General features: G+C 42.6%; 1 protein-coding gene across 1 annotated transcript; it reads right to left on the bottom strand.

Annotated features, from left to right (window-relative positions):
• Positions 1-19215: 19215 nt before the first annotated feature.
• LOC117457224 (histone H3.3A) lies at positions 19216-22537 on the bottom strand. Its single transcript, XM_034097162.2, has 4 exons — positions 22427-22537; positions 21241-21384; positions 20926-21079; positions 19216-20539 (listed from the first exon to the last, which is right to left on the bottom strand). The coding sequence occupies exons 2-4, from the start codon at positions 21366-21368 to the stop codon at positions 20411-20413; spliced, it is 411 nt and encodes a 136-aa protein (XP_033953053.1). The 5' UTR covers positions 21369-21384; positions 22427-22537; the 3' UTR covers positions 19216-20410.

Below are 22537 nucleotides of genomic sequence, written 5' to 3' on the forward strand. Positions count from 1 at the left end.
GCCCGGGGGCAAGACAGAGTCCAAGGTGGGGACCATGGAAGGGCGAAGGCAGCGGCAGGAAGAGTCAGGGGGCCGGGCCCGAGGGCGAGGACCGCTGCACTCAGGGGGCCGGGCTCGAGGGCGAAGACCAGACAGCTCCGCAGGCCGGGCAGGAAGGCGCTGACGGGACAGTGCCGGAGGCCGGGCAGGACCCGGTGTCGGAGCTGGTGGGACAGGCCTCGGCAGGATCCCCCACGGAAGAGGACCAGGACAAAGGGTTGGCAGGATCCCCGGCAGGAGAGCAGACGGCGGGACCCCCAACGGGACAGGACAAAGGGTTGGCAGGACCCCCGGCAGGAGAGTAGTCGGCGGGGCCTCCAACGGCACAGGACTAAGAGTTGGCAGGACCCCCGGCAGGAGAGTAGACGGCGGGACCCCCAACGGGACAGGACAAAGGGTTGGCAGAACCCCCGGCAGGAGAGCAGACGGCGGGACCCCCAACGGGACAGGACAAAGGGCCGGCAGGACCCCCGGCAGGGCAGCAGTCGGCGGGGCCTCCAACGGCACAGGACTAAGAGTTGGCAGGACCCCCGGCAGGAGAGCAGTCGGCGGGACCACCAACGAGACAGGACAAGGAGCTGGCAGGCCCCCCGGCAGGAGAGTAGGCGGCGGGACCGCCAACGGGACAGGACACAGGGTTGGCAGGACCCCCGGCAGAAGAGTAGGCTGCGGGACCTCCAACAGCACTTCAGTAGGGACTTTAGATGGGACTAGAGAAGGGACTAGAGAAGGGACTAGGAAAGTGACCTGAGGAGGGACTAGAGGAGGAACTAGAGAACGAAACTCGAGAGGAGACTCGAGAGGGGAACTAGAGAGGGGACTAGAGGAGGGAACTGGAGAGGGGACTCCAGAGGGAACTAGAGGAGAGACTAGAGGAGGGACTAGAGAAGGGAACTTGAGAGGGGACTCGAGAGGCGAACTAGAGAGGGGACTCGAGGAGGGACTAGAGGAGGGACTAGAGGAGGGAACTGGAGAGGGGACTAGAGGAGGGACTAGAGAAGGGAACTTGAGAGGGGACTCGAGAGGCGAACTAGAGGAGGGACTAGAGGAGGGACTAGAGAAGGGAACTTGAGAGGGGACTCGAGAGGCGAACTAGAGAGAGGGGACTCGAGGAGGGACCAGAGGAGGGACTAAAGGAGGGAACTCGAGAGGGAACTCGAGGGGGAACTGGAGATGGGACTGTGGCAGCTGGGGCCACATCTGGGTCCACATCTGGGTCTGGCACCAAGGCTGCTGGGACCAGGACTGGGGCCGGAATTGAAGCCAGAATCCTGGCTGAAAGGTCCGGTTCCGGAGCAGGGACCGTGGCTGCTGGGACCGGCACTGGAGCCGGAACCATGGCTGCAGGGCAGGGAACCGGAACACGGATCCATGGCTGTGTGGGGTGGTACTGGAGCACGGTACCATGGCTATGTGGGATGGTACTGGGGCACGGAACCATGGCTGCTGGGGCCAGAACTGGGTCCGTTACCATGGCTGCTGGGGCCAGAACTGGGTCCGTTACCATGGCTGCTGGGGCCAGAACTGGTTCTGGAACCCTGGCTCTTTGGGCTCGTGCTGCCAACCTGGCCTTGCGACCCCTTCCTTTAGGAGCCGTTTGGAGGCTCCGTGGACCTCCAAAGGCCAGACGAGTACCAGCGAATGGCTCCTGGACAGTAGCAAACACTGGGTGAGAAGCAGGGGCTGACGCCAGACGGACCACACCAATGCGTGTGGTATCAAAACAGGAGTTGGGAGACCTGGGTGTGTCAGGATCGGGAAAACAAATTGTGAGGTAATCCAAAAGCCTGGCAGGTAAGAATTTCACCAAACTTTGATTCCTCAGTGTAAGGTGGACTGCTTCTGCCAGAGCAGCATCTCACTGCTGAACCCTGACCGCTCCTATCCATTGATCAGAGCAGGTAGCCAAAGAAAACGTAAAATCCAATAATTCCTGCTCAAAAGGATCTGCTGGGCCCATATTTAAGGTCGGGTTGTAATGTTACGGTGTGTGAAGCAGGTAGGACCCAAACGGAGATTAACGTACAAATAATTCCTTTATTTCAAGGCTATGCTGACAAATACAGAACAGAACACTCACCGAGAACAAGCCAATACACAAGACAACCCGACAAAGAGAGACGGAAAACACACAACTTAAATACACCCAGGACTAATCACATAAACACGAGACAGGTGAGGAGGGAGGAGAAAACACATAGGTACCAGGTGAACACAATTGGGTAATCAGAGAGGGAAACCGACAGAAAGCAAACAGGCAGGAAACGGGGGTGAACACTTTACAAAATAAAATAGGAAACCCAAAGATAGAAAAGGACACGAAAAATACTAACACAGACAAATCCTAACAGTTTCTGATTGGGCCGTGGGTCCAGATTTCAGATATTAAGTGCATTTTGCATGATAGGTCCCCTTTAAAACAACATTTTTTTGTAAATTATGGTTCCATTTAGAAAAAAAATGGATAAAGAAGCAACTTATAATATAACTGTGTTGCCACCATTGAGTTTGTGGACTTTCGATTTCAACCCTCGAGTTGGCATTTTGGCCATCACCATCTATTTTTGAAATCACTGTAATGTAACTAATGCCGGAGCTGAACTGAGAACTGTTTTGATTATTATTTTACAAGAAATGGGTCCATAATTTACAGAATAAACATCACTCTGTATTTTCTGTATTCATAAAGACTTAACACGTTCTAATTGGGGTTATCAACTTGTCATGAAAATCTTACTGAGGTAATGGATCAAGCAAAATGTAAAGTACTTTTTTCATAGACTTCCATTCAATGGCAGTTCCATCAGTGAACATCATTTAACTTCAACGACTTTAGTCCAGAGTTGAAAACTGTATTATTTTATCAAAGTGGATCTCATCAACCTGCTCTTAAATGACTGTCTTACATTTGTATATCCTGGCACAATCGTTTTTCTCAGAACCCAATTCAAAGTACTGGTCTTCACATATAGAGCTGTCCATGGCCAAGCCCCAGCCTACATCAATGACCTGATCCACCCGCACATCGCAACCCGGGCCCTGAGGTCCTCTGAGCAAGGCCTCCTAAGCGTGCCCCGAACCAGGCTAAAGACTAAGGGGGACCGTGCCTTTGAGGCGGTGGCCCCAAGGCTTTGGAACAAACTCCCCCAGATAATAAAAACCTCGGCCTCAATAGAGATTTTTAAGGGGCCGTTAAAGACCCACCTGTTCCGACAGGCCTTTGGGTCGTCGGAGGAGGAGAGTTAGTGGCTGTCTTTTTTATTGGTGTTTTGTCGTATGTTTTATCCTATGTGTTACCTGCTGCCGTTTTATGCCTTTTATTCTACATGTTATAGTTGTACTGTGAATTGTGTCCTGTGTGTATACTGTACTGTAAAGCACTTTGTACATCCGTGTTGAGAAGGGTGCTATATAAATAAAGTTTTACTTACTTACTTACTTTAAAAATAAAATATTTCTACAATTAAAGCTGGGGTAGGTAATTCACTTTAGAAACACTTTTTGTTATATTCCATGGAATGCTCCCGATAGCAATGAATAAATTAAATGCTTTGAGAATAAATATATAAAAACATGTCATCATCTGAGCCGGCTAAAGTAACTGGATGGCCTACCTGCCTGTCAGCCTTCCATCGGGGCACAAACTTACCTCGTGCCCTCATTGGTCATGTGCGCGTTCGTGTGTGTTGGAGGCGGGGCTCTGTGAGGAAGTCTGGAGGAAGGGGCAGATTTCTTCCGGCTGCGTACTTTCAAATTCTAGCGCACTCGAGCTGGTCTCTCCATTCTTACCTACCCTACCTTTAATTGAACACACAATTGGTTGTTTTATAAGTACAATATAAGTATTCATTTGTAGTCAATCAATATAATCCGTTGTATTTTAGTTTGCCCCAACATTGAACAATGTAAAGTTATTTAAAACATATCAAAACTGTTTTGAATTTGGTTTGATTGTTTTATTAATCTATCAATCTGACATTAAAAACAGACTTTATAATTTGCATTAGTCATTGACTAAGAGTGCAGTAATGCAGCTAACTCACACAGTACTGCAGTGTAAGTAGGTGTGAGGGATCTGCAGATCGTCGTGGTAACAGGATCAGTATTACAGTATGAATGGATCAACCAGCAACCTCAGCATTCACTTCTGCTCCAGGCTTTGCCACAGATTACAATTTAACACCTAGTTAAAATGACTAATAGTAAAAGTCAGAGTTTAGAGCTGCAGATTAATGATATGTCGAATTTAAGCTATGTTCTGGATTATGGGGTGCACACATGTTATCAGAGGAACCCAGTGAGTGTTTTCATGTGGTGCTGATCTTGTAATGAGAGATACATTCAAAGGTCTCAATAAGTAACATTATTTATCTTTGAGCTGCTTGGGGGTTGAATGCCTCGCTCGATGTCTACGATTGTAATATTAGTTGTAAAGTTTGTATTTCTCACTGTTAAAATGATACCAACACTTTTTTAAATAAAGCGTTTTCTTCTGTTGCTTCCTCAGAAATGTCATGCCATTTTCTTTATGCTTGTTACCCATATCTTTGCTCGCCACCTTCCCTTCCTTGGTGCCACCTTCCCTTCCTTGGTGCCACCTTCCTGTTCCTCTTCCACTCCACCTCTACTTGCAGTTTGTTATTCTTGCTGATCTAATTTAGAGAATGTCCCAAATCCTCTTAGTGTCCTGCTCCCTCAGCGCAACACTAAGTGAATTAGACAGGATTACAGTCTCCCTCTTCCTCCTCCTTCTCGTCCTCCTCTTCCTCCTCCTCATCCTCCTCTTCATCGTCTCCGTGTTCTCTCCTCATTATGCCACTTGCCCTATCCCTTCTCCACTTGTATTTCCATCTTTCTCTGGACATTTTCTCTTTTCATCGGCAGGATTAAAACCCTCTTCCTCTCCAGATGACAAATTGGTTGCAATGTTCCCCGCCGGTGACAGATGCTCTCGCAGGGCCCGCGGCATCATGGGACATAAAGTATCATTAATTAAACTTTGACCTCTTGCAAATACAAATAGAAAAAAAGAACTCTGACATAACACTGATGAAGTGTACCAAACATCAGCATGTACAGCTCGTACACGGAGATGAAATAAAAGTTAAGACATTATTCTTCCTACTTTCTACTCGTTGTGTGAACCGGAAGAACCACACGTCCAGTCAGGACGTCCAGTTCCAGACCAATGAAATGTAGACTAATCTGCTGTCTCACGGTTCACCCTGTTCTCTACCGTGCAAGTACAGACAGGTTTACATGTGTGTCCCCATTGTTAACCAAGACACTGTGAGGTCAATTCATTGTGTCAGATTACGTTCTCTTTGTTAAGGATTTCCTGTTACCATGCAGGATTGTCTCTAGACTTTATTAGATACCTTATTTACATTTATATAATCTGAGAATAGAATATGGAGGGATGAAGCCCTCTGTAATGGTCACACATGCAGAGCACACAGTGACATGTGTTCTCTGCTTTTAACCCATCCTAGTACCCGGAGTCTAGTACTAGGGGCAGTGGGCAGCTATTGCACAGCGCCCGGGGAGCAATGGGGGAAGGGGGGTGTCCGGTGCCTTGCTCAAGGGCACCACAGCAGGGCAGGAGGAGACTTCCAAGTAGAAGTCCACACTGCATATTTAGGTCTGGTCGGGGACTTGAACCGGCGACCTTACGGCTCACAGTCCAAGCCCCTACTGACTGAGCCACTGCCGGCATTGCTCTCAACAATAAGCAATTGGATTTTTCTATTGCCTTTTGAAATATTGCAGAAAATAAGCTCTGTGGCAAATACACTTTCATGATCCTTACACGTTTTGGTAAGCGAGTCACCACTTTTATGTGGTTTCTTTGGAACTCAAAGCGAGTGGTAGAACTAAAAAGCTGATTACACCACGCTTGCATGACTCCCCGTCAAAACCTCTAAGCTCAATGTGGTATTGTGTGCACACTGCACAGTGAGGACATTTCTGACTTGCAATCGCCTTTTATAGATATGATGATGCTTAAAAGTGAGGGGTATTTATCGACCTATTTTATGTGTTTAACGAAATCTCTTTTTTGTACCACTGTACTGTAAAAAGCTCTTTAACGAGGTGATCACTCTTTGAAACTGGTAACAGCCATGGACGTATGCACCGGACAATGAGAGGTCGCAAGTACACTTAACATCATTTTAGAAATCTAGGAAGCATTCATTTACCATTTTAGTGAAACAAAAAATTATTAATTCATCATACACTCTAGTTAGTCTAGCATCGTTTTCTTTATGTTGGCTATGAAATACTACCTCGAGTTAATACACAGTTGATTAATGGGATTGTTTTTGTAGGACTTAAAGCCAACAGTGAAAACAAGTGACATGTTTCTCGCAATAAGTGTGTATTTTGATTATTTATTTAAGTTTATAACTTCATTCTGTATGTTTCGAAGAATGTTGCAACTGACAATTGTAAGATGCTTCTCTTACAGATACTCTCAAAAGTGTATTGTATTTCAGATTTTGCACGTGAACTCTATATTTCTTGTAATCAACACTTGCGTCAAATAATATACGTTATCTGATTGCGAGATTTAATTAAATGTATTGCTACTATTGGCCTTTCAAGTGTCCCACAGCTGAATCCAAACTTTAATATTATTTTCTAGAACAAATGGATGGAGACGTTTCTATGCCAACAAGTTTTAAAGATCAGCATTACATGTGGAGAGTAAGTTAAAGTTTAAAGTTTTTTAAAATCCAGCAGGTTTCTCTTTCCTCACCTTTTTGCCATTGAATGAAAACATATATTCTTCATTACTCAAAATAGACTTTATGCGATTGGATGTAACAATATTTTGAAAAACTAAGAGGTACTTTCTACATTAACACTCAAGTATAGAGACTCTAAAGAAAAACAGACTGTGAGCTCCTGCTAAGCTTTTGAACTTGTCCCCTCTTTACTCCACACGTACGCCTGCTGTTTCCTTTATCTGATTTACTGCCTTTTGAATACATCTTTTCACATTCGGCAAAAATATTTATCACAAACACTTTATTCTTTGAGAGCTCCACTTTGTCCAACATTAGGCCATTAGTTAGGACATTTGCATGTTTCAAATCCCCCTTTTAGTGTAAACCCCTGCATATCTTCATCCCCCCTTTATCTGCCTTCCTCTGTTCCTTTTTCCTTTGTCCCAATCTCTGAATATCTCCCTTCCCTCTTCCCTTCCTTCTCTTTCTCATCTGCAGGCCATCTAAACTACCCCCCCTCCATTTACTCCCCTCCTACATCTCCTCCCTCACTTTCAGTAATTCCAGCGTTGCCTCTCTCGCTTGCGTCGCTCACCCTAATCCAGCTCTGACCTCAATCCCGTGATGTAACGGATCATGTGATGTAGGGGAGGAAGAGAGAGACATAAAAAAAAAGGAGAGAGAGGGGACGTGAAGTGGGGAAACATGGTCTAATCCCCGATGCTGGAGCTACAGACCAATCACAAACTGATGGGTAGGGGGTCAAGGGGTGCCTCCATTAAGTTACAAAATATTAGTCAGACACACACACACACACACACACACACACACACACACACACACACACACACACACACACACACACACACACACACACACACACACACACACACACACACACACACACACACACCACACACACACACACACACACACACACACACACACACACACACACACACACACACACACACACACACACACACACACACACACACACACACACACACACACACACACACACACACACACACACACACACACACACACACACACACACATACCAGCACACAGAACCACATAGGAGCACACACCCACGCCCCTTCTGGAAACAACAAGTCAACATGTTTGTTTCATCTCTGTGACTCAGTTTACATGCCAATTTGTTAGCGCACTGCCAACAACAACACAGCAACCAGTTTATGACTGACAGGCAGCCTCACACACATAAATATTTACTGTGGGAGATATGATTACATTATATAAGCATTTGTATACCTTGTCGCAGAAAAACACAGTTTTCTGGGTACTAAACCACAGGCTCAAAGGTGAAGTCTCTTATATACTCACATAGTTTTCAAATGATATTCTATAGACTTACATAAAAGCACAGTTGAATCACCATATAGCCGATCGTCTTAATATCATGAAACTTCAAAAATCAGATAGTTTCCCTTCAAACAACTTAATTCCTCTTATTTTGTTAATATAAGCACAACTACACATCGGAGCAAATATCTTGTATGTGTAAACCTACTTCGCAATAAACCTGATTCTGATTCTAAATGTGGGTTGAATATAAATATATTATAATAATAATATATATATTTGGAAATGCTTTTTATGTGTGACATGTGCTTAGTGTGTTGTCTTCTATGATCATTTACGCTTTTGTAAAGAGTCTTTAAGAACTGCTCCATGGATAAATGGAGCCTAAATAAAATCTAAGTTAAACAATAATAAAAGACGTGTGAATTCACATACATACAGTGGGGCAAAAAAGTATTTAGTCAGCCACCAATTGTGCAAGTTCTCCCACTTAAAAAGAAGAGAGAGGCCTGTAATGTTCATCCTCGGTACACTTCAACGATGAGAGACAGAATGGGGGAAAGAATCCAGGAAATCACATTGTAGGATTTTTAATGAATTAATTAGTCAATTCCTCGGTAAAATAAGTATTTGGTCACCTACAAACAAACAAGATTTCTGGCTCTCACAGACCTGTAACTTCTTCTTTAAGAGCCTCCTCTGTCCTCCACTCGTTAACTGTATTAATGGCACCTGTTTGAACTCGTTATCAGTATAAAAGACACCTGTCCACAACCTCAAACAGTCACACTCCAAACTCCACTATGGCCAAGACCAAAGAGCTGTCAAAGGACACCAGAAACAAAATGGGAGACCTGCACCAGGCTGGGAAGACTGAATCTGCAATAGGTTAGCAGCTTGGTGTGAAGAAATCAACTGTGGGAGCAATTATTAGAAAATGGAAGACATACAAGACCACTGATAATCTCCCTCGATCTGGGGCTCCACGCAAGATCTCACCCCATGGGGTCAAAGTGATCACAAGAACGGTGAGCAAAAGTCCCAGAACCACACGGGGGGACCGAGACCATGACCTGCAGAGAGCTGGGACCAAAGTAACAAAGGCTACCATCAGTAACACACTACGCCGCCAGGGACTCAAATCCTGCAGTGCCAGACGTGTCCCCCTGCTTAAGCCAGTACATGTCCAGGCCCGTCTGAAGTCTGCTAGAGAGCATTTAGATGATCCAGAAGAGGATTGGGAGAATGTCATATGGTCAGATGAAACCAAAATTGAACTTTTTGGTAAAAACTCAACGAGACATGTTTGGAGGAGAAAGAATACTGAGTTGCATCCAAAGAACACCTACTGTGAACCATGGGGGTGGAACCATCGTGCTTTGGGCCTGTGTTTCTGCAAAGGGACCAGGACGACTGATCCGTGTGAAGGAAAGAATGAATGGAGCCATGTATCGTGAGATTTTGAGTGACAACCTCCTTCCATCAGCAAGGGCATTGAAGATGAAACGTGGCTGGGTCTTTCGGCATGACAATGATCCCAAACACACCGCCCGGGCAACGAAGGAGTGGCTTCGTAAGAAGCATTTCAAGGTCCTGGAGTGGCCTAGCCAGTCTCCAGATCTCAACCCCATAGAAAATCTTTGGAGGGAGTTGAAAGTCTGTGTTGCCCAGCGACAGCCCCAAAACATCACTGCTCTAGAGGAGATCTGCATGGAGGAATGGGCCAAAATACCAGCAACAGTGTGTGAAAACCTTGTGAAGACTACAAGTGACTTCCTGGATTCTTTCCCCCCATTCTGTCTCTCATAGTTGAAGTGTACCTAGGATGAAAATTACAGGCCTCTCTCATCTTTTTAAGTGGGAGAACTTGCACAATTGGTGGCTGACTAAATACTTTTTTGCCCCACTGTACCTAGTTTCAAATGTTACACACTGTTAATCAGGTGAAATTGATTTAATTAACATAACATGTGGTGCATGTTGAAATGTGTTTCTTTAGTTTTCACCTGCCTGTGTCTTGTGTCATGTAATGCCATAACTGGTCATTAGGGGGAGCTGTTGAGAAACAACACAGCATAATGACAGAAGAAAGAAAGACACTCCTGTATGTTCGTCTCTCCCTCTCTCTTGTTCCTAGTCAAATAAAAAATAGAGAAACACGTGGCCTGCAAGACACAGGCCAGTAATCAAGAGGAGTCCCCACAATGTGAGTGTGTAAACAGATGTGTGTCCCCACAACACCACAATACAAACATAGAGTTATACACATATGTTCTTGCCCACAAGGGGTACGTTCAGTTACATGTAGGCTGTGGTCTTTGTGGTGTGTTCAGGCCTTTGTGTTTAGCCTTTAGTGTGTAAGGTTGCTATTGATAATGCAACTCCTTCACTCTCTGTTCTGTTGACATGAGTTGTTGACAGATATGTCGGCTGAGAGGCATGTTCGAATTTCTGTCTTGTTAGTCGACACAACAACTTAACACAAGATAAGTAGGATCACTCAAACAGTTCTGTAGACTTAAACTTGAATTAAGTGATACCTCTTTTTTGTAATTTTCACTGAATCCAGTTGTGGCAATTCCTCATTCTGTGGAGCTTGTTGTAATTCTTCCTTCTCCTAATTCAACTGAGCCAATTGAGTTAATTGGAGGAATATTCAGATCACTTGTTGGAACGCGCTGCTAATTAGGAGTTGAGCGCAGTTTTGTGCATTCAGGGACCGTTTCTCAATGTCGAGTAAAGCTGCTCCAAAGCCACTATTTCAAGCATACTACGTTATCGAGTGGCGCCGAATCACTGTTTAAATGCCCAGCATACATGTGCTACCAAGCAAGCCTCCTCGTCATTGAGAAACGGCCAGGGTCTGAGGCAGCCCTTTCTTTCTGGTGTTAAAGAGGTAAATGAAACTGCACACTCATCTGATCCGTCTTTGACTTGATGAACACATAATTTCAGCCGGTTTTGTCAGAAATTGTTGGTATTTAGGCCGTCTTTATTTTTGCTATGTAAACATTTCTGATTGAAGATGATTCTGAAATTCATGCTGGAATGAATAGAAAAAACAACAACAAGTAGGCAACAACCGGGTAGGCCTAACTATATATCTTTGTTTGTGGTTGGAGCTGGTGCTCAGATATTGTCCTGAGGAATCTGAGATGCCACATAATTGTCAACGTTGTCACCCATAGCAACATTTTTCAAATAAAGACTTTAAGTGTGGGGTCCGATCGTTTGCTGTGTGTCTATCAGGAACATTTACTGAGTGTCTGTTCTTGAATTGTTTATACGAATTGTATTTTAAGTCACCCCCAATTGGAGGTCACAATGGCAGCATATAAAATAGAATTAAGCGACTTTGAGCATGTTTTGGTTTTCCAACTTCACAAAAGCAGTAGTTAAGCCTCACAGCATTCACCCGTTTTACATACTGTATAGACACACTGTAGAATATACTAGATGTAACCAATCAGACATTATGCTGTCAGTGTCAGTTCTTGTTAAACAGTCGGGGTGGCTTTACTGAACCCTGCTGTGCTGCTAGTTGTCTTCCAGGTTGTGCTAATGGCTAAACACGGTTAATCCCTGGGAGCAATGCCCGACCCGATGCCCCCCCCTCGGGTCCTGCCTCCCCCCCACTCACCATGTCTCTTTGTGCACTCGTACACTACATTAATCTCAGTGCTGAGCTCATCTAGTCTGAACCCACTCACCCCCCCCTGCCATGCCACGACCCTACCACCATGACTGCAACCCCCACTATAAAAACTGTACTTGTGTAACTTTTCAATGACCAACACTCAGAGAATACCATACGATAACACTTCATTGAATAACATTCATTTTCTTGCATCACAGCAGCTCTATTTGCAACATGAAACAAGGACAGATATTATGACACGATACAAGGACAACAGACATTTAACACAACAAAATGTGTGATTCTGTATATACATATTTGCACACGTATTTGTATATACATTTGTTTTTATATTTGGGATTGTGGGAAACAGTATTTCGATCTCTGTCTGACACACAAACTGGAAGATTGACAATAAAGTTGACTTTGACTTTGATCACAATCACTGAAGAGAAACATCTCTAACATTGGATCTGGGATTTAACTCTGTATTTGATTTAAGGATTGACAGGTGCACAGCGGAGTGCTTTAGTCTTTATTTCTTTCTTTCTTTCTTTCAGTCTTTCTTTCTTTCTTTCAGTCTTTCTTTCTTTCTTTCTTTCAGTCTTTCTTTCTTTCTTTCAGTCTTTCTTTCTTTCTTTCTTTCTTTCTTTCTTTCTTTCTTTCTTTCTTTCTTTCTTTCTTTCATTCTTTCTTTCTTTCTTTCTTTCTTTCTTTCTTTCTTTCATTCAGTCTTTCTTTCTTTCAGTCTTTCTTTCGAACAGATTAAAAAAATAACAAATGTGAAAAACAGAATACCGTATTGTTATAATACAGAATGTATCCACATTCATGGTAATATTTGTATATTCAACAAAAAAAACAAAAAAAGTCTTCATATTAATAATAATAATAAATCATGTGTCCGAAAGGGAGCAGGAGGAAGCAAATGCTTATTAATTCCCACCCCTTACTTGATCAATGATTGTCCTTTAAATCATTATGCAAGTTATTCCTACATACATTTACATTTATACAAACATATACAATCATTTCTCATCTTCAATCACCTTTCTTCATTCTCATATTTTTCCAAAAAAGTGTTTCTGTCCATCCTTTTAAACTGAATTATGCTTTGTTTTAACTCCTGCTCCAAAGCATTCCATAAAGTCACCCCACAGATTGTTAAACTCATACTTCTCAGAGTTGTTCTGACCTTGAGTTGTTTAACATGTAGATTTCCTCTCAAAGTATACCCCCCTCTCTGTCTACGAACAATGTTTTTAATTTCCTAGGAAGTAGATTATGTCTGGCTCTGTACATGATTTGTGCCGTTTTAAATGTAACCAGATCAGTGCACTTCAATATGTGTGACTTCAAAAATAATACATTAGTGCAGGGGTTCTCAAAGTTTTGATGAGTGAGGGCCAATTTAGGTACCCAATATTGGATTGAGGGTCGCCCAAGAAAAAACAGAAAAACAAAATAATTCCAAAACAAATCCTTTCTTTATTGTACTAACCAATTACCGCAACTCGCGAGATGCCTAGTTGCCATGCAACCAGTAGTCTAGCAAGCTTTCCACAAGCTGTCATTCATAATTTAGGAATGACAACCCAGGGGGCGCAGTTTTACCATTCTTAAATTCCATTCTAATTCTTACAAGAGACGACCATGGAGGATTAAAATATAACGCATGCATTTCAACGTGTCACATTAACTATCGCGGGCCGCCAGAAACATTTCCGAGGGCCGCCATTGGCCCGCGGGCCGCACTTTGAGAACCCCTGCATTAGTGTGTTCAAGATATCCAACATCATTGATAACTCTTATAGCCCTTTTTGTAATGTGCATAACGGCTGTAGGTTGGTTTTGTACGTGTTTCCCAAAATCTCCACACAGTAAATCAGATATGGCAATATTAGTCTCACTTTATTAAATCGTGGGACCCCTTTAATATTCATTAAAATACCTGCAGATATTTAGTTTTGTCGAAGTGCAGACGGCTTTGTCATTTACGGTTTGAGGGAAACATCATTTAAACTGGAGTTTGTTTATTTTCATTTGTTTGTTTAGAGTTGAAGTCTGAGTAGATCAGCTTAGGGCGGATGTCGGGTAAATAGACTTGTCCCATGTTTATTTAAATACGTAATGTACTTAACTTACATCATGTACATAACTTACATACATCACTTAAGTTACATGACAAACACATTTGTTTCCCTCAAAACCATAAGATAGGGTTGTAATTTAAAACCGAGTTGACTTTTGTCACTTTTTGTGCAGCACCGTGAATGAGTGCCACGAGAGGCGGTTGAAATCAAATGTTTAATGTTCATAACGACTCTCTTTTGTGATGGCAGGCTTTTTAAATGTTGCCTTTTGGTCGAAGAGACACCATCATAAATGTTTGGACAACACTTTGTACAAAGTTTGATTCAAGCGAACCCTGAAATATATTGTATTTCAGATATTTATATATTTATATGAGTTTCGTCACTGGTTTAATTAAAGATGCCACATTAATACATTTTGTGTTTAATCATAGAAATTAAAAAAGGAAAGGACTTTTTTATTGGTAGTTTCCCAAAGCTGACATTTGGTGGTTTTCTCCGGACAATCTTGATATGATTTGTTTTTATCATATGCAAAATATTGGAACATTACATGTCACTTGTAAGACGCTTTTATCCAAAGCGACTTAATCAATGCTGGGCAATTTGGGGTGTAGTGTCCCAGGGACACAACGACATGCTGACTGCAGTGGGATTTGAACTTGCTATCCTCTGATTCAAAGATAAGCGCACTAATCCACTGAGCCACAGCCTCCCTTACATTATTGGGAAACATTGTTGACCTTTTCCTGAACTAGCCCCTTCAACACTGGAGAGAAGCACTTTGTGAGTTTCCCTTTGCAAACATTTCATCCAGCAATCAACAATCAATGTTTTTGATATTTATTCATTCAAATGCCAACACAACTCTTTGAGTGAAGGGGAGGAAGAGACGGAGAAAGATAATTGTGCCAAATAAGAGATATTAATAAAACACAATAAGGCTTGACTGATCCGTCCTTTGAAACACAAACAGAAAGCCCTCACTAACTTTTCCACAAACAATGCAAGTAAAACAAATGGCTGGCACCGATCACGAGTCTAGTGTGTCGTAACTGTGCAATACCTACGTGTTGCCAAATGTAAAGGGTTCCCCAAACGTACAGCCGTCAGCCTCGAGGTGCAGGCACAGGTACAGGTGAGGCTGTTTCACAAACATGCCGTAACGTCTACCTGTGTGTATCTTTGCTCTGCTCTCCGCTCTAGAAGACTCTCAGCGACGACTCGTCCCACGGAGTTTTGTGCCAATTACGACCCCCATCTATCCACCGACCACATACTGTACATCTGTCTCCCTGCCTTCCTCCCCTTCTGTCCATAAGCCCCCCCCTCCCTCCACACACACACACACACACACACACACACCACACACACACACACACACACACACACACACACCACACACACACACACACACACACACACACACACACACACACACACACACACACACACACACACACACACACACACACCACACACACACACACTGTACCAGTTGTGTACTAATCTGGGGATGACCTCTCAACCTGCCCCCTCATCTTCCCCCCAACATACATCTCTCTCTTCCTCAACATCCATCCATCTCTCTCTTCCACGCACACCCCATCTCCCCCCCCCTTCCCTTCCTCCCCCCCCTCCCTTCCCTCCCCCCCCTTCCCTTCCCCCCCCCCCTCTTCCAATCCCAGCACTGTGTTAATCTGGTGCTGGTTTGACGGTCAGCACTTTGAGCGGCAGACAGACAGATTGGCTTTAATCCCCTGAGTGCCACAGATGGAGCGCCACTACGCAGACCTTGGGGAAGGCGAACGCACAGTTGTGTACACACACACACACACACACACACACACACACACACACACACACACACACACACACACACACACACACACACACACACACACACACACACACACACACACACACACACACACACACACACACAAAGGACAGAGACACGCAATTGGAAAATAAATAACTATGCACGTAGATGTGTTCACATGTACGGTCCATGCTCTGCAATTAGGACAGCTACTGCTAATACACTCAGTCATGTGATGCTGCTCGTATGCTCGGTGCTCGGTGCTCCACGCGTCTGAGGGAAAAGTCACAACCAGCAAAGTGCAAATAATGAAAGTTTTGTGGGTTGTCTTGTTTTTGTAGTTGTGTGTCTGTTGTGTGACATAAGCACTTTGAGCTGCATCCTGTGTGAAAAGCGCCATCAAAATAAGATAAGTATTATTATTTTGAGTTCTTGTGATTTGGCACAGAATTGATTTCAAATGACTTTGATTGGTTTCTAAAGGTCTTAAATGTCTTGAGTAGCTATTTATCAGCTTTTAACTCATTTTAACCGGTCTTCTTATTTTAATCTTCAATCAATCAATCAATCAATCAATCAATCAATGTTTATTTATATAGCCCAATATCACAAATGTTACATTTGTCTCAGTGGTCTTCACAGTGTTTCACTTGTTTTATTCAGTCGTATGTTAACATTAAGTATTCTTTATTTTAATCCTGGGCAAGACACTTCACCTGAACTTGCTCCTGTGGGTATTGTCCATGTTTTTGATTTGAGAATCACTTTGTCTTTCCTTCATGTAGGAACAGAGTAAGTAACGTCTGATTTGAGCTGACTTGGCGAAGTAACCACAGGCCGGTTTTACCGTAAGAAATGTGAACTCTAATTCCTAGTTTGCAGAATAAAAATGAATGCAAAACATATTTCCATATTGTCCCACACTTTGCCACCATGTTCCTTATTTAGGCTTATTTAGAACAATACCACATACTTCTGCAGGCTTTACTCAAAGTGTTTGTGAACAAATCCTGAAAGAAACATTTCTTTGATATCCCGCCGTGTAATCCTGCAGTTTAGCTAAGATTTAATTTTCTAATTCAAAGAATAAAACCATTTCATGTTTAATTATCTGGTTAACTGTGTGAACCAAGTTATTTAAGAACATTTCTGTATGCACTTGTGAGAGATTATATTACATCAAGTATGACACAATTGTTCAACAGTTCACAAAGTCATCATAGCTCTGTGGGTTGTATGCAATAAATGAAACACCTTTGCAATATTAGCAATATATCTAACTCTAGTAATTTGACTGACTGAATGGACGTTATTCGTCTTATCTGTAGTGTTTGAACTTCCGCAATTAATCGACTAACTACTAACGGCCGGCTGCACCGTTTTTAGCACTTTAAAATGTGCTGATTGAGACCGTAAAAGTGGGTGAAATGTCCCGTCGAGGCCCCACTCTGAGACAATGAGTATTCAAGGGATAAAATACAAATATATAAGTGACCAAGCCTTCACATGGACAATTCCTGCACCTATGTATTTTGTATTAAAATAGGATTGAAACAACAATAAATATCGTAGCCTTTTCTCCATATACAATTTAATTTATGGCTATTAAAAAAATACGAACTATCGATCAGAAGTGACTGAAGTGACTGAATTGTGATCTTACTAACAATGACCCTCACCCTGATGAAGTTTTGTGTACATTTGAGGGTGTGTGTGTGTGTGTGTGTGTGTGTGTGTGTGTGTGTGTCCCATTCAAAACAACAGGATTAAAGGCTGGTGTTTGATTAAATGTTTGTTTGTTTGTATGTGTATTTCATTGTAATGAGTATACTCGAGGCCACATTAGTATACGTGTGTGTGTGTGTGTGTGTGTGTGTGTGTGTGTGTGTGTGTGTGTGTGTGTGTGTGTGTGTGTGTGTGTGTGTGTGTGTGTGTGTGTGTGTGTGTGTGTGTGTGTGTGTGTGTGTGTGTGTGTGTTTCATTGTAATGAATATGGCCGAGGGCTTTATCCCCTTTTAATCAAGGAAGTAGAAGGATGAGATGAAACACTGATGAAGGGAATGATGTACAGCCACAGAAGGATATTAATTGTAATGCTGGAGTGTCACAAATGTGTGTTTTGTGTGTGTGTGTGTGTGTGTGTGTGTGTGTGTGTGTGTGTGTGTGTGTGTGTGTGTGTGTGTGTGTGTGTGTGTGTGTGTGTGTGTGTGTGTGTGTGTGTGTGTGTGTGTGTGTTGAAGATGGGCACAGAACAACTTCCCAGACAGAAATCAATCACTTCTATGTATCATCAGACAAAACAACTGTAAAGAGTAGAATTCCTGTTCATACTTGACATGTAACTTGACATGTAATTAATTTGACATGTAAAAGTAGATATGCATTGTTAAGAGTTAGTATAATAACAAAAGAGCAATGTATAATAATACCTGTAAGTGTATGTATATTTTTAGAAGGAGAAACGCAAAGCCACGGGGATGGAAACTAAAGCTGAAGCCCAATGTAATATCAGTAGGAGCTTCATTTGTCAGTATGCAGTAGATATTACACAACATACAAAAAGCTCTACTGCCATCTAGTGGGGGAACTTTATAGGTAAAAGAAAAAAGGATTGATCTAGGAGGATTGAATATTTAATGACATAGTAGAGGGGTCAAACCATGCTTTATTTCATTGTATCTTGACAATCTGGGAGAGGTTGATCATTGTCAACATGTGCAGGCTTTTAGCATTTCTTCGGCGATGACAGAATATACAAATAAAAACCTCTGCCTTTTTGTAACAGCTAACAAGAAATGCGTTTAATTTTTTTTAACAAAAATTAAAACAGAATTACAAATTGTTTCAGCTTTATATTGTTACAGGGTATATGCAGGAATCCTGAAGTCAGATGTAAAACCTTTTAAGACCTTTTTTAAGACCCTTTCCATACATTTTAAGACCTCATCGCCACTTCGAGTTTTAACCGGTTACCTTGGCGACACACTTCACCTCACATTGACTATATACAGTATTGATCGTCCTTCCTCCTTATCTTCCAACCATTTGGACGCAAACTTGCATTTCCCCATAACGACGTTGCTTAGCAACCGGCGTAAACGGACTTCGCGCGCTATCAAGCAGTGAGCGTACGATGTCCTTCAGATGACGTAAAACCCAACGGGATGCCATCAATAAACTACACAGAATCACACTGCACACCTACGCCATGATTACATTCAGGCAGACTGTAGAACACAACCTCTCTGGACCATTTATATACTTATTGAAAACAAGCTACACAATGTAATGCCTTGGAAAATGCCGTTCAATACTTTTTAATAGCCTTAATTTTCGCTAAATTGATTTATCAACTTTTAATACTTTTCAAGACTCAGCAGACTTTTGAGGCTGGTGAGGAAACAGAGATGTTTTTGTTTCTTTCTAGTAAAATCATAACCATCTACTGATACTTTTCTATTATAGTAAGTAGTACTCTTTCATGATAGCACATTATGTCTTATTATAAAAGTGGGTATGATAAAAACAGATAGAATTTCCACGTAAAGCACTGAGACACTAGAGTGTGTGTAACATCCATTTATTACCACTTTATATGACAAATCTGGAAATTACAAACATTGTTTAATTGAAACATTATTCTCAACATTTCAAAATAAGAAAATAAAAGACAAACAGGAAATCAAATTGAGCAAAAAAAAAGACAAATTAAGTTAAAAGGTGACGAGTCAACCTGAGAAACGGCAAACAGACGATCAAGTGATCCGGAGGGGACGTGTGCAGAAAACACAACTAGTATTATTTGTCATTTAACACTGATTTACAGTAGTTTCACATTTTAATCAGCTGTTTTTTCATTCGTTTTTTACACTTTGAGAACTTTTTAGTTTTTACTTTACAAACCTTTGTTATAAAAAGGAAATAAAACACTGCTACAAAAGTATTTGTTTTAGCAAACTTGAGCTTTGGCTTTAAATAATTAGATGAAACCAATGTGAACACCACACAAACAGCTGACTCTTCTGTCAGGCAGGAACACAGCGTCTACCAGAGGATGGTGCCAACATGAGTTCACTTTTATCTAGAAAAAAACAAACAGTTCAAACCGTTTTTTTGTTCTCTGTAGGTGTTTAATTCTGAAGTATCCCCCCCCCATCTCCACGTCATCAACAACTGGTTTTAAGTGGCAAAAGAAATCCTGTGCATGACAGTCATTTGGATGGAACACATCAAACCTAACATGATGAATGCTGATGCGTTGTATACAATATGCCGTGGTGATCAGAGCTCGTGCACACACAGGGACAGATCACCCATCCTGACTGACGCGCTGCAGAGGAGGGGGGAGCGTTCATGTAGCACCCTGCTGCAGAGAAGAGACCCCCAGCAGACACAGACCCATCTTCTCCTCCTCCTCTCTGTCCCTAGCGAATTTGCAATGTTCTCGTTTTTTCTTCCGTATTCTATCCACACAACATCCTTCACATCACATCGCGTCACAGACGGTGCAAACGGAGACGTGTGCTCCAGGAGACCTCATCACCAGAGAGTCGGTACATGCACAAAAAGAGAGTACCCTATAGTTCTGCTGCCGAGAGCACTATGAAAAACACGACTATACACTTTATCCATCATTTAATCAGTTTCCCTCTACACACTACTAACACAGGGAGGGAGGGAGGGAGGGAGAGAGAGAGGGGCAGACTGGTGAAGGAAGGGCAGGAAGAGGTGAAAAGGAGAAAGACAAGGAGGAGAGTGTTTAGGCGCGCTCCCCGCGGATACGACGTGCCAGCTGGATGTCTTTGGGCATGATGGTGACACGTTTGGCGTGGATGGCGCACAGGTTGGTGTCCTCAAACAGACCCACCAGGTAGGCCTCGCTGGCCTCCTGCAGGGGGGGGGACAGGGATGTCAGTAGAGCAAAGATGATTGTGTGTTTGTCTTTTATGGTTATGGTTGATTTCATTAGTCCCTGCGACTAAAGCATGGAACCCAATGTACGTTACGTTTTTAAGTATAATAATCAAATAATAGTTTCTGTCCCTACATATTAACATTTCTCCTCAAGTGTAAGGAAAGAACTGTAATTACATCTTTACTTTTAGCAGAACATTGTCTGATAGTAGTGCTTATATGGATAGACATGAATTTGTTCGACACTGTATATTTTTGTACGCCATTAATAGTGTTTTATAACACCGCTTTGTCTCTGGTTTAATATCCTCTCCATCATCAGCCAATGGTCAAGTGTATGCATCTGGTTGTTTTTCTGACCTGCAGAGCTCCGATGGCAGCACTCTGGAAACGCAGGTCGGTCTTGAAGTCCTGGGCGATTTCTCTCACCAGACGCTGGAAGGGCAGCTTGCGGATCAGCAGCTCAGTGGACTTCTGGTAACGACGGATCTCACGCAGAGCCACGGTACCGGGCCTTCACAACACATAAACGTGAAATTAAGTGAACTGTTATCTTTATTATGCCAAACACATTTAGAACAAATTATGTAAAGCAGTGTGTTTACAGTCTTGGGTTGAATACTTTCTTGCACCTAAAGATAATGTTGTTGATCTTTAAATATCATTCAGTCTCACCTGTAACGATGGGGCTTCTTGACTCCACCGGTGGAGGGGGCGCTCTTACGGGCAGCCTTTGTGGCCAGCTGCTTACGGGGGGCTTTGCCTCCAGTGGACTTACGGGCGGTCTGCTTGGTACGGGCCATGGCTACTAAAGATCACCTGAGGGCACAGGACAAAGTTGGCTTTGGTAAATAAACTACAATGCATTTTTAAGGCACATGTGCAAAAGAATAGTGTGAAGGGGAGGGGATGGTCTAAAGGTGATACTTAATATCAGCTTTAGAGGATAGGGGGAATGAAAGATTACACATTTGTTTAGTATCCACATGTTAGGTCATTCCCATTTTATATATTCATCTATTTTTTTTTGTTCAGTCTTTATCCCGTTTACTGAAAAAGACATTCAACATTTGGTAAGAGATTGCATGTAAATCATTCTGCGTATTGCTGTATTTTGTAGGCTTAATACTCCAACCAAAGTAACTTCTTAAATCGTGATTATTAACCGTCCATGCACGTAAATATAAGCATGATATAAAACGTTTTTTAGTAGTACCGGGCAACTTAATTTAAGTTTACTTTTTTCGTAGTAAAAAAAGTAAACACATGACAATCCCTTTAACAATCGGCCCTACAGACGTCAATCAAACACGAACGACGATACGATTGGCCGACAAACCATTACGTTTCTATAAATACAACGCTTGAGCCAATCCGCGTGTAGAGTCTAGAAAGTAGGCGGGATTAACAGTTGCCTTCCACTGTTGCTAGGTCCGCCTCTCCCCCGCTCTGGTGATGGCGGCGGTTTGATGCGCAATCGGGATAAAGACCCAGGGCAGAAGTGCACACGAGTAGCACGTAAACAACTTCAATTTTACTAAAAACCGCAGTGCAAGCGTACCGGGAAATATAAGAAGAACACAGAAGACATTTCAGGGAACTCATAGATAAGGATATGAGAGGTGAACGGTCCCTAACGGCTGCGTAAAACCGAGCTCACGGGCGCATAATTTGAAAATGCATCTCAACAGAAAGAAACGGCGCATTTCAACCGTAGCTTCGAACGCCGTGTTTGTTATTTCCCCATGCGACAAAATAAGAGCTTTTTCGCCCTTAAATGTGTCCAGAAATGAAATAAAAACACAACTTAAAAAATTCAAAGTTCGTTAGTGAAATCTGTGATGTATTTTGAGGGGCTTACCTGGGGGGGAAAGTGAGTAGAAGTGGAGAGTAATGTTTGGCTTGTCTCTTATTTTCTTCTTCGTTTCCACAATGGGGAAGCAGCGTCCAGCGGGAAAATGGCCGCCGCGTC

Source organism: Pseudochaenichthys georgianus, chromosome 13, assembly GCF_902827115.2.
Source record: "Pseudochaenichthys georgianus chromosome 13, fPseGeo1.2, whole genome shotgun sequence".
Classification (NCBI taxonomy): domain Eukaryota; kingdom Metazoa; phylum Chordata; class Actinopteri; order Perciformes; family Channichthyidae; genus Pseudochaenichthys; species Pseudochaenichthys georgianus.

What these genes read in the sequence shown, in the direction of transcription:
- LOC117457224 (XM_034097162.2), bottom strand. Translation starts at nt 21,368, where the DNA reads ATGGCCCGTACCAAGCAGACCGCCCGTAAGTCCACTGGAGGCAAAGCC. An exon ending in AAGAAGCCCCATCGTTACAG is followed by an intron (nt 21,080 to 21,240) that starts GTGAGACTGAAT and finishes TGTGTTGTGAAG; the next exon opens with GCCCGGTACCGTGGCTCTGC. An exon ending in CTGCCATCGGAGCTCTGCAG is followed by an intron (nt 20,540 to 20,925) that starts GTCAGAAAAACA and finishes CCCCCCCTGCAG; the next exon opens with GAGGCCAGCGAGGCCTACCT.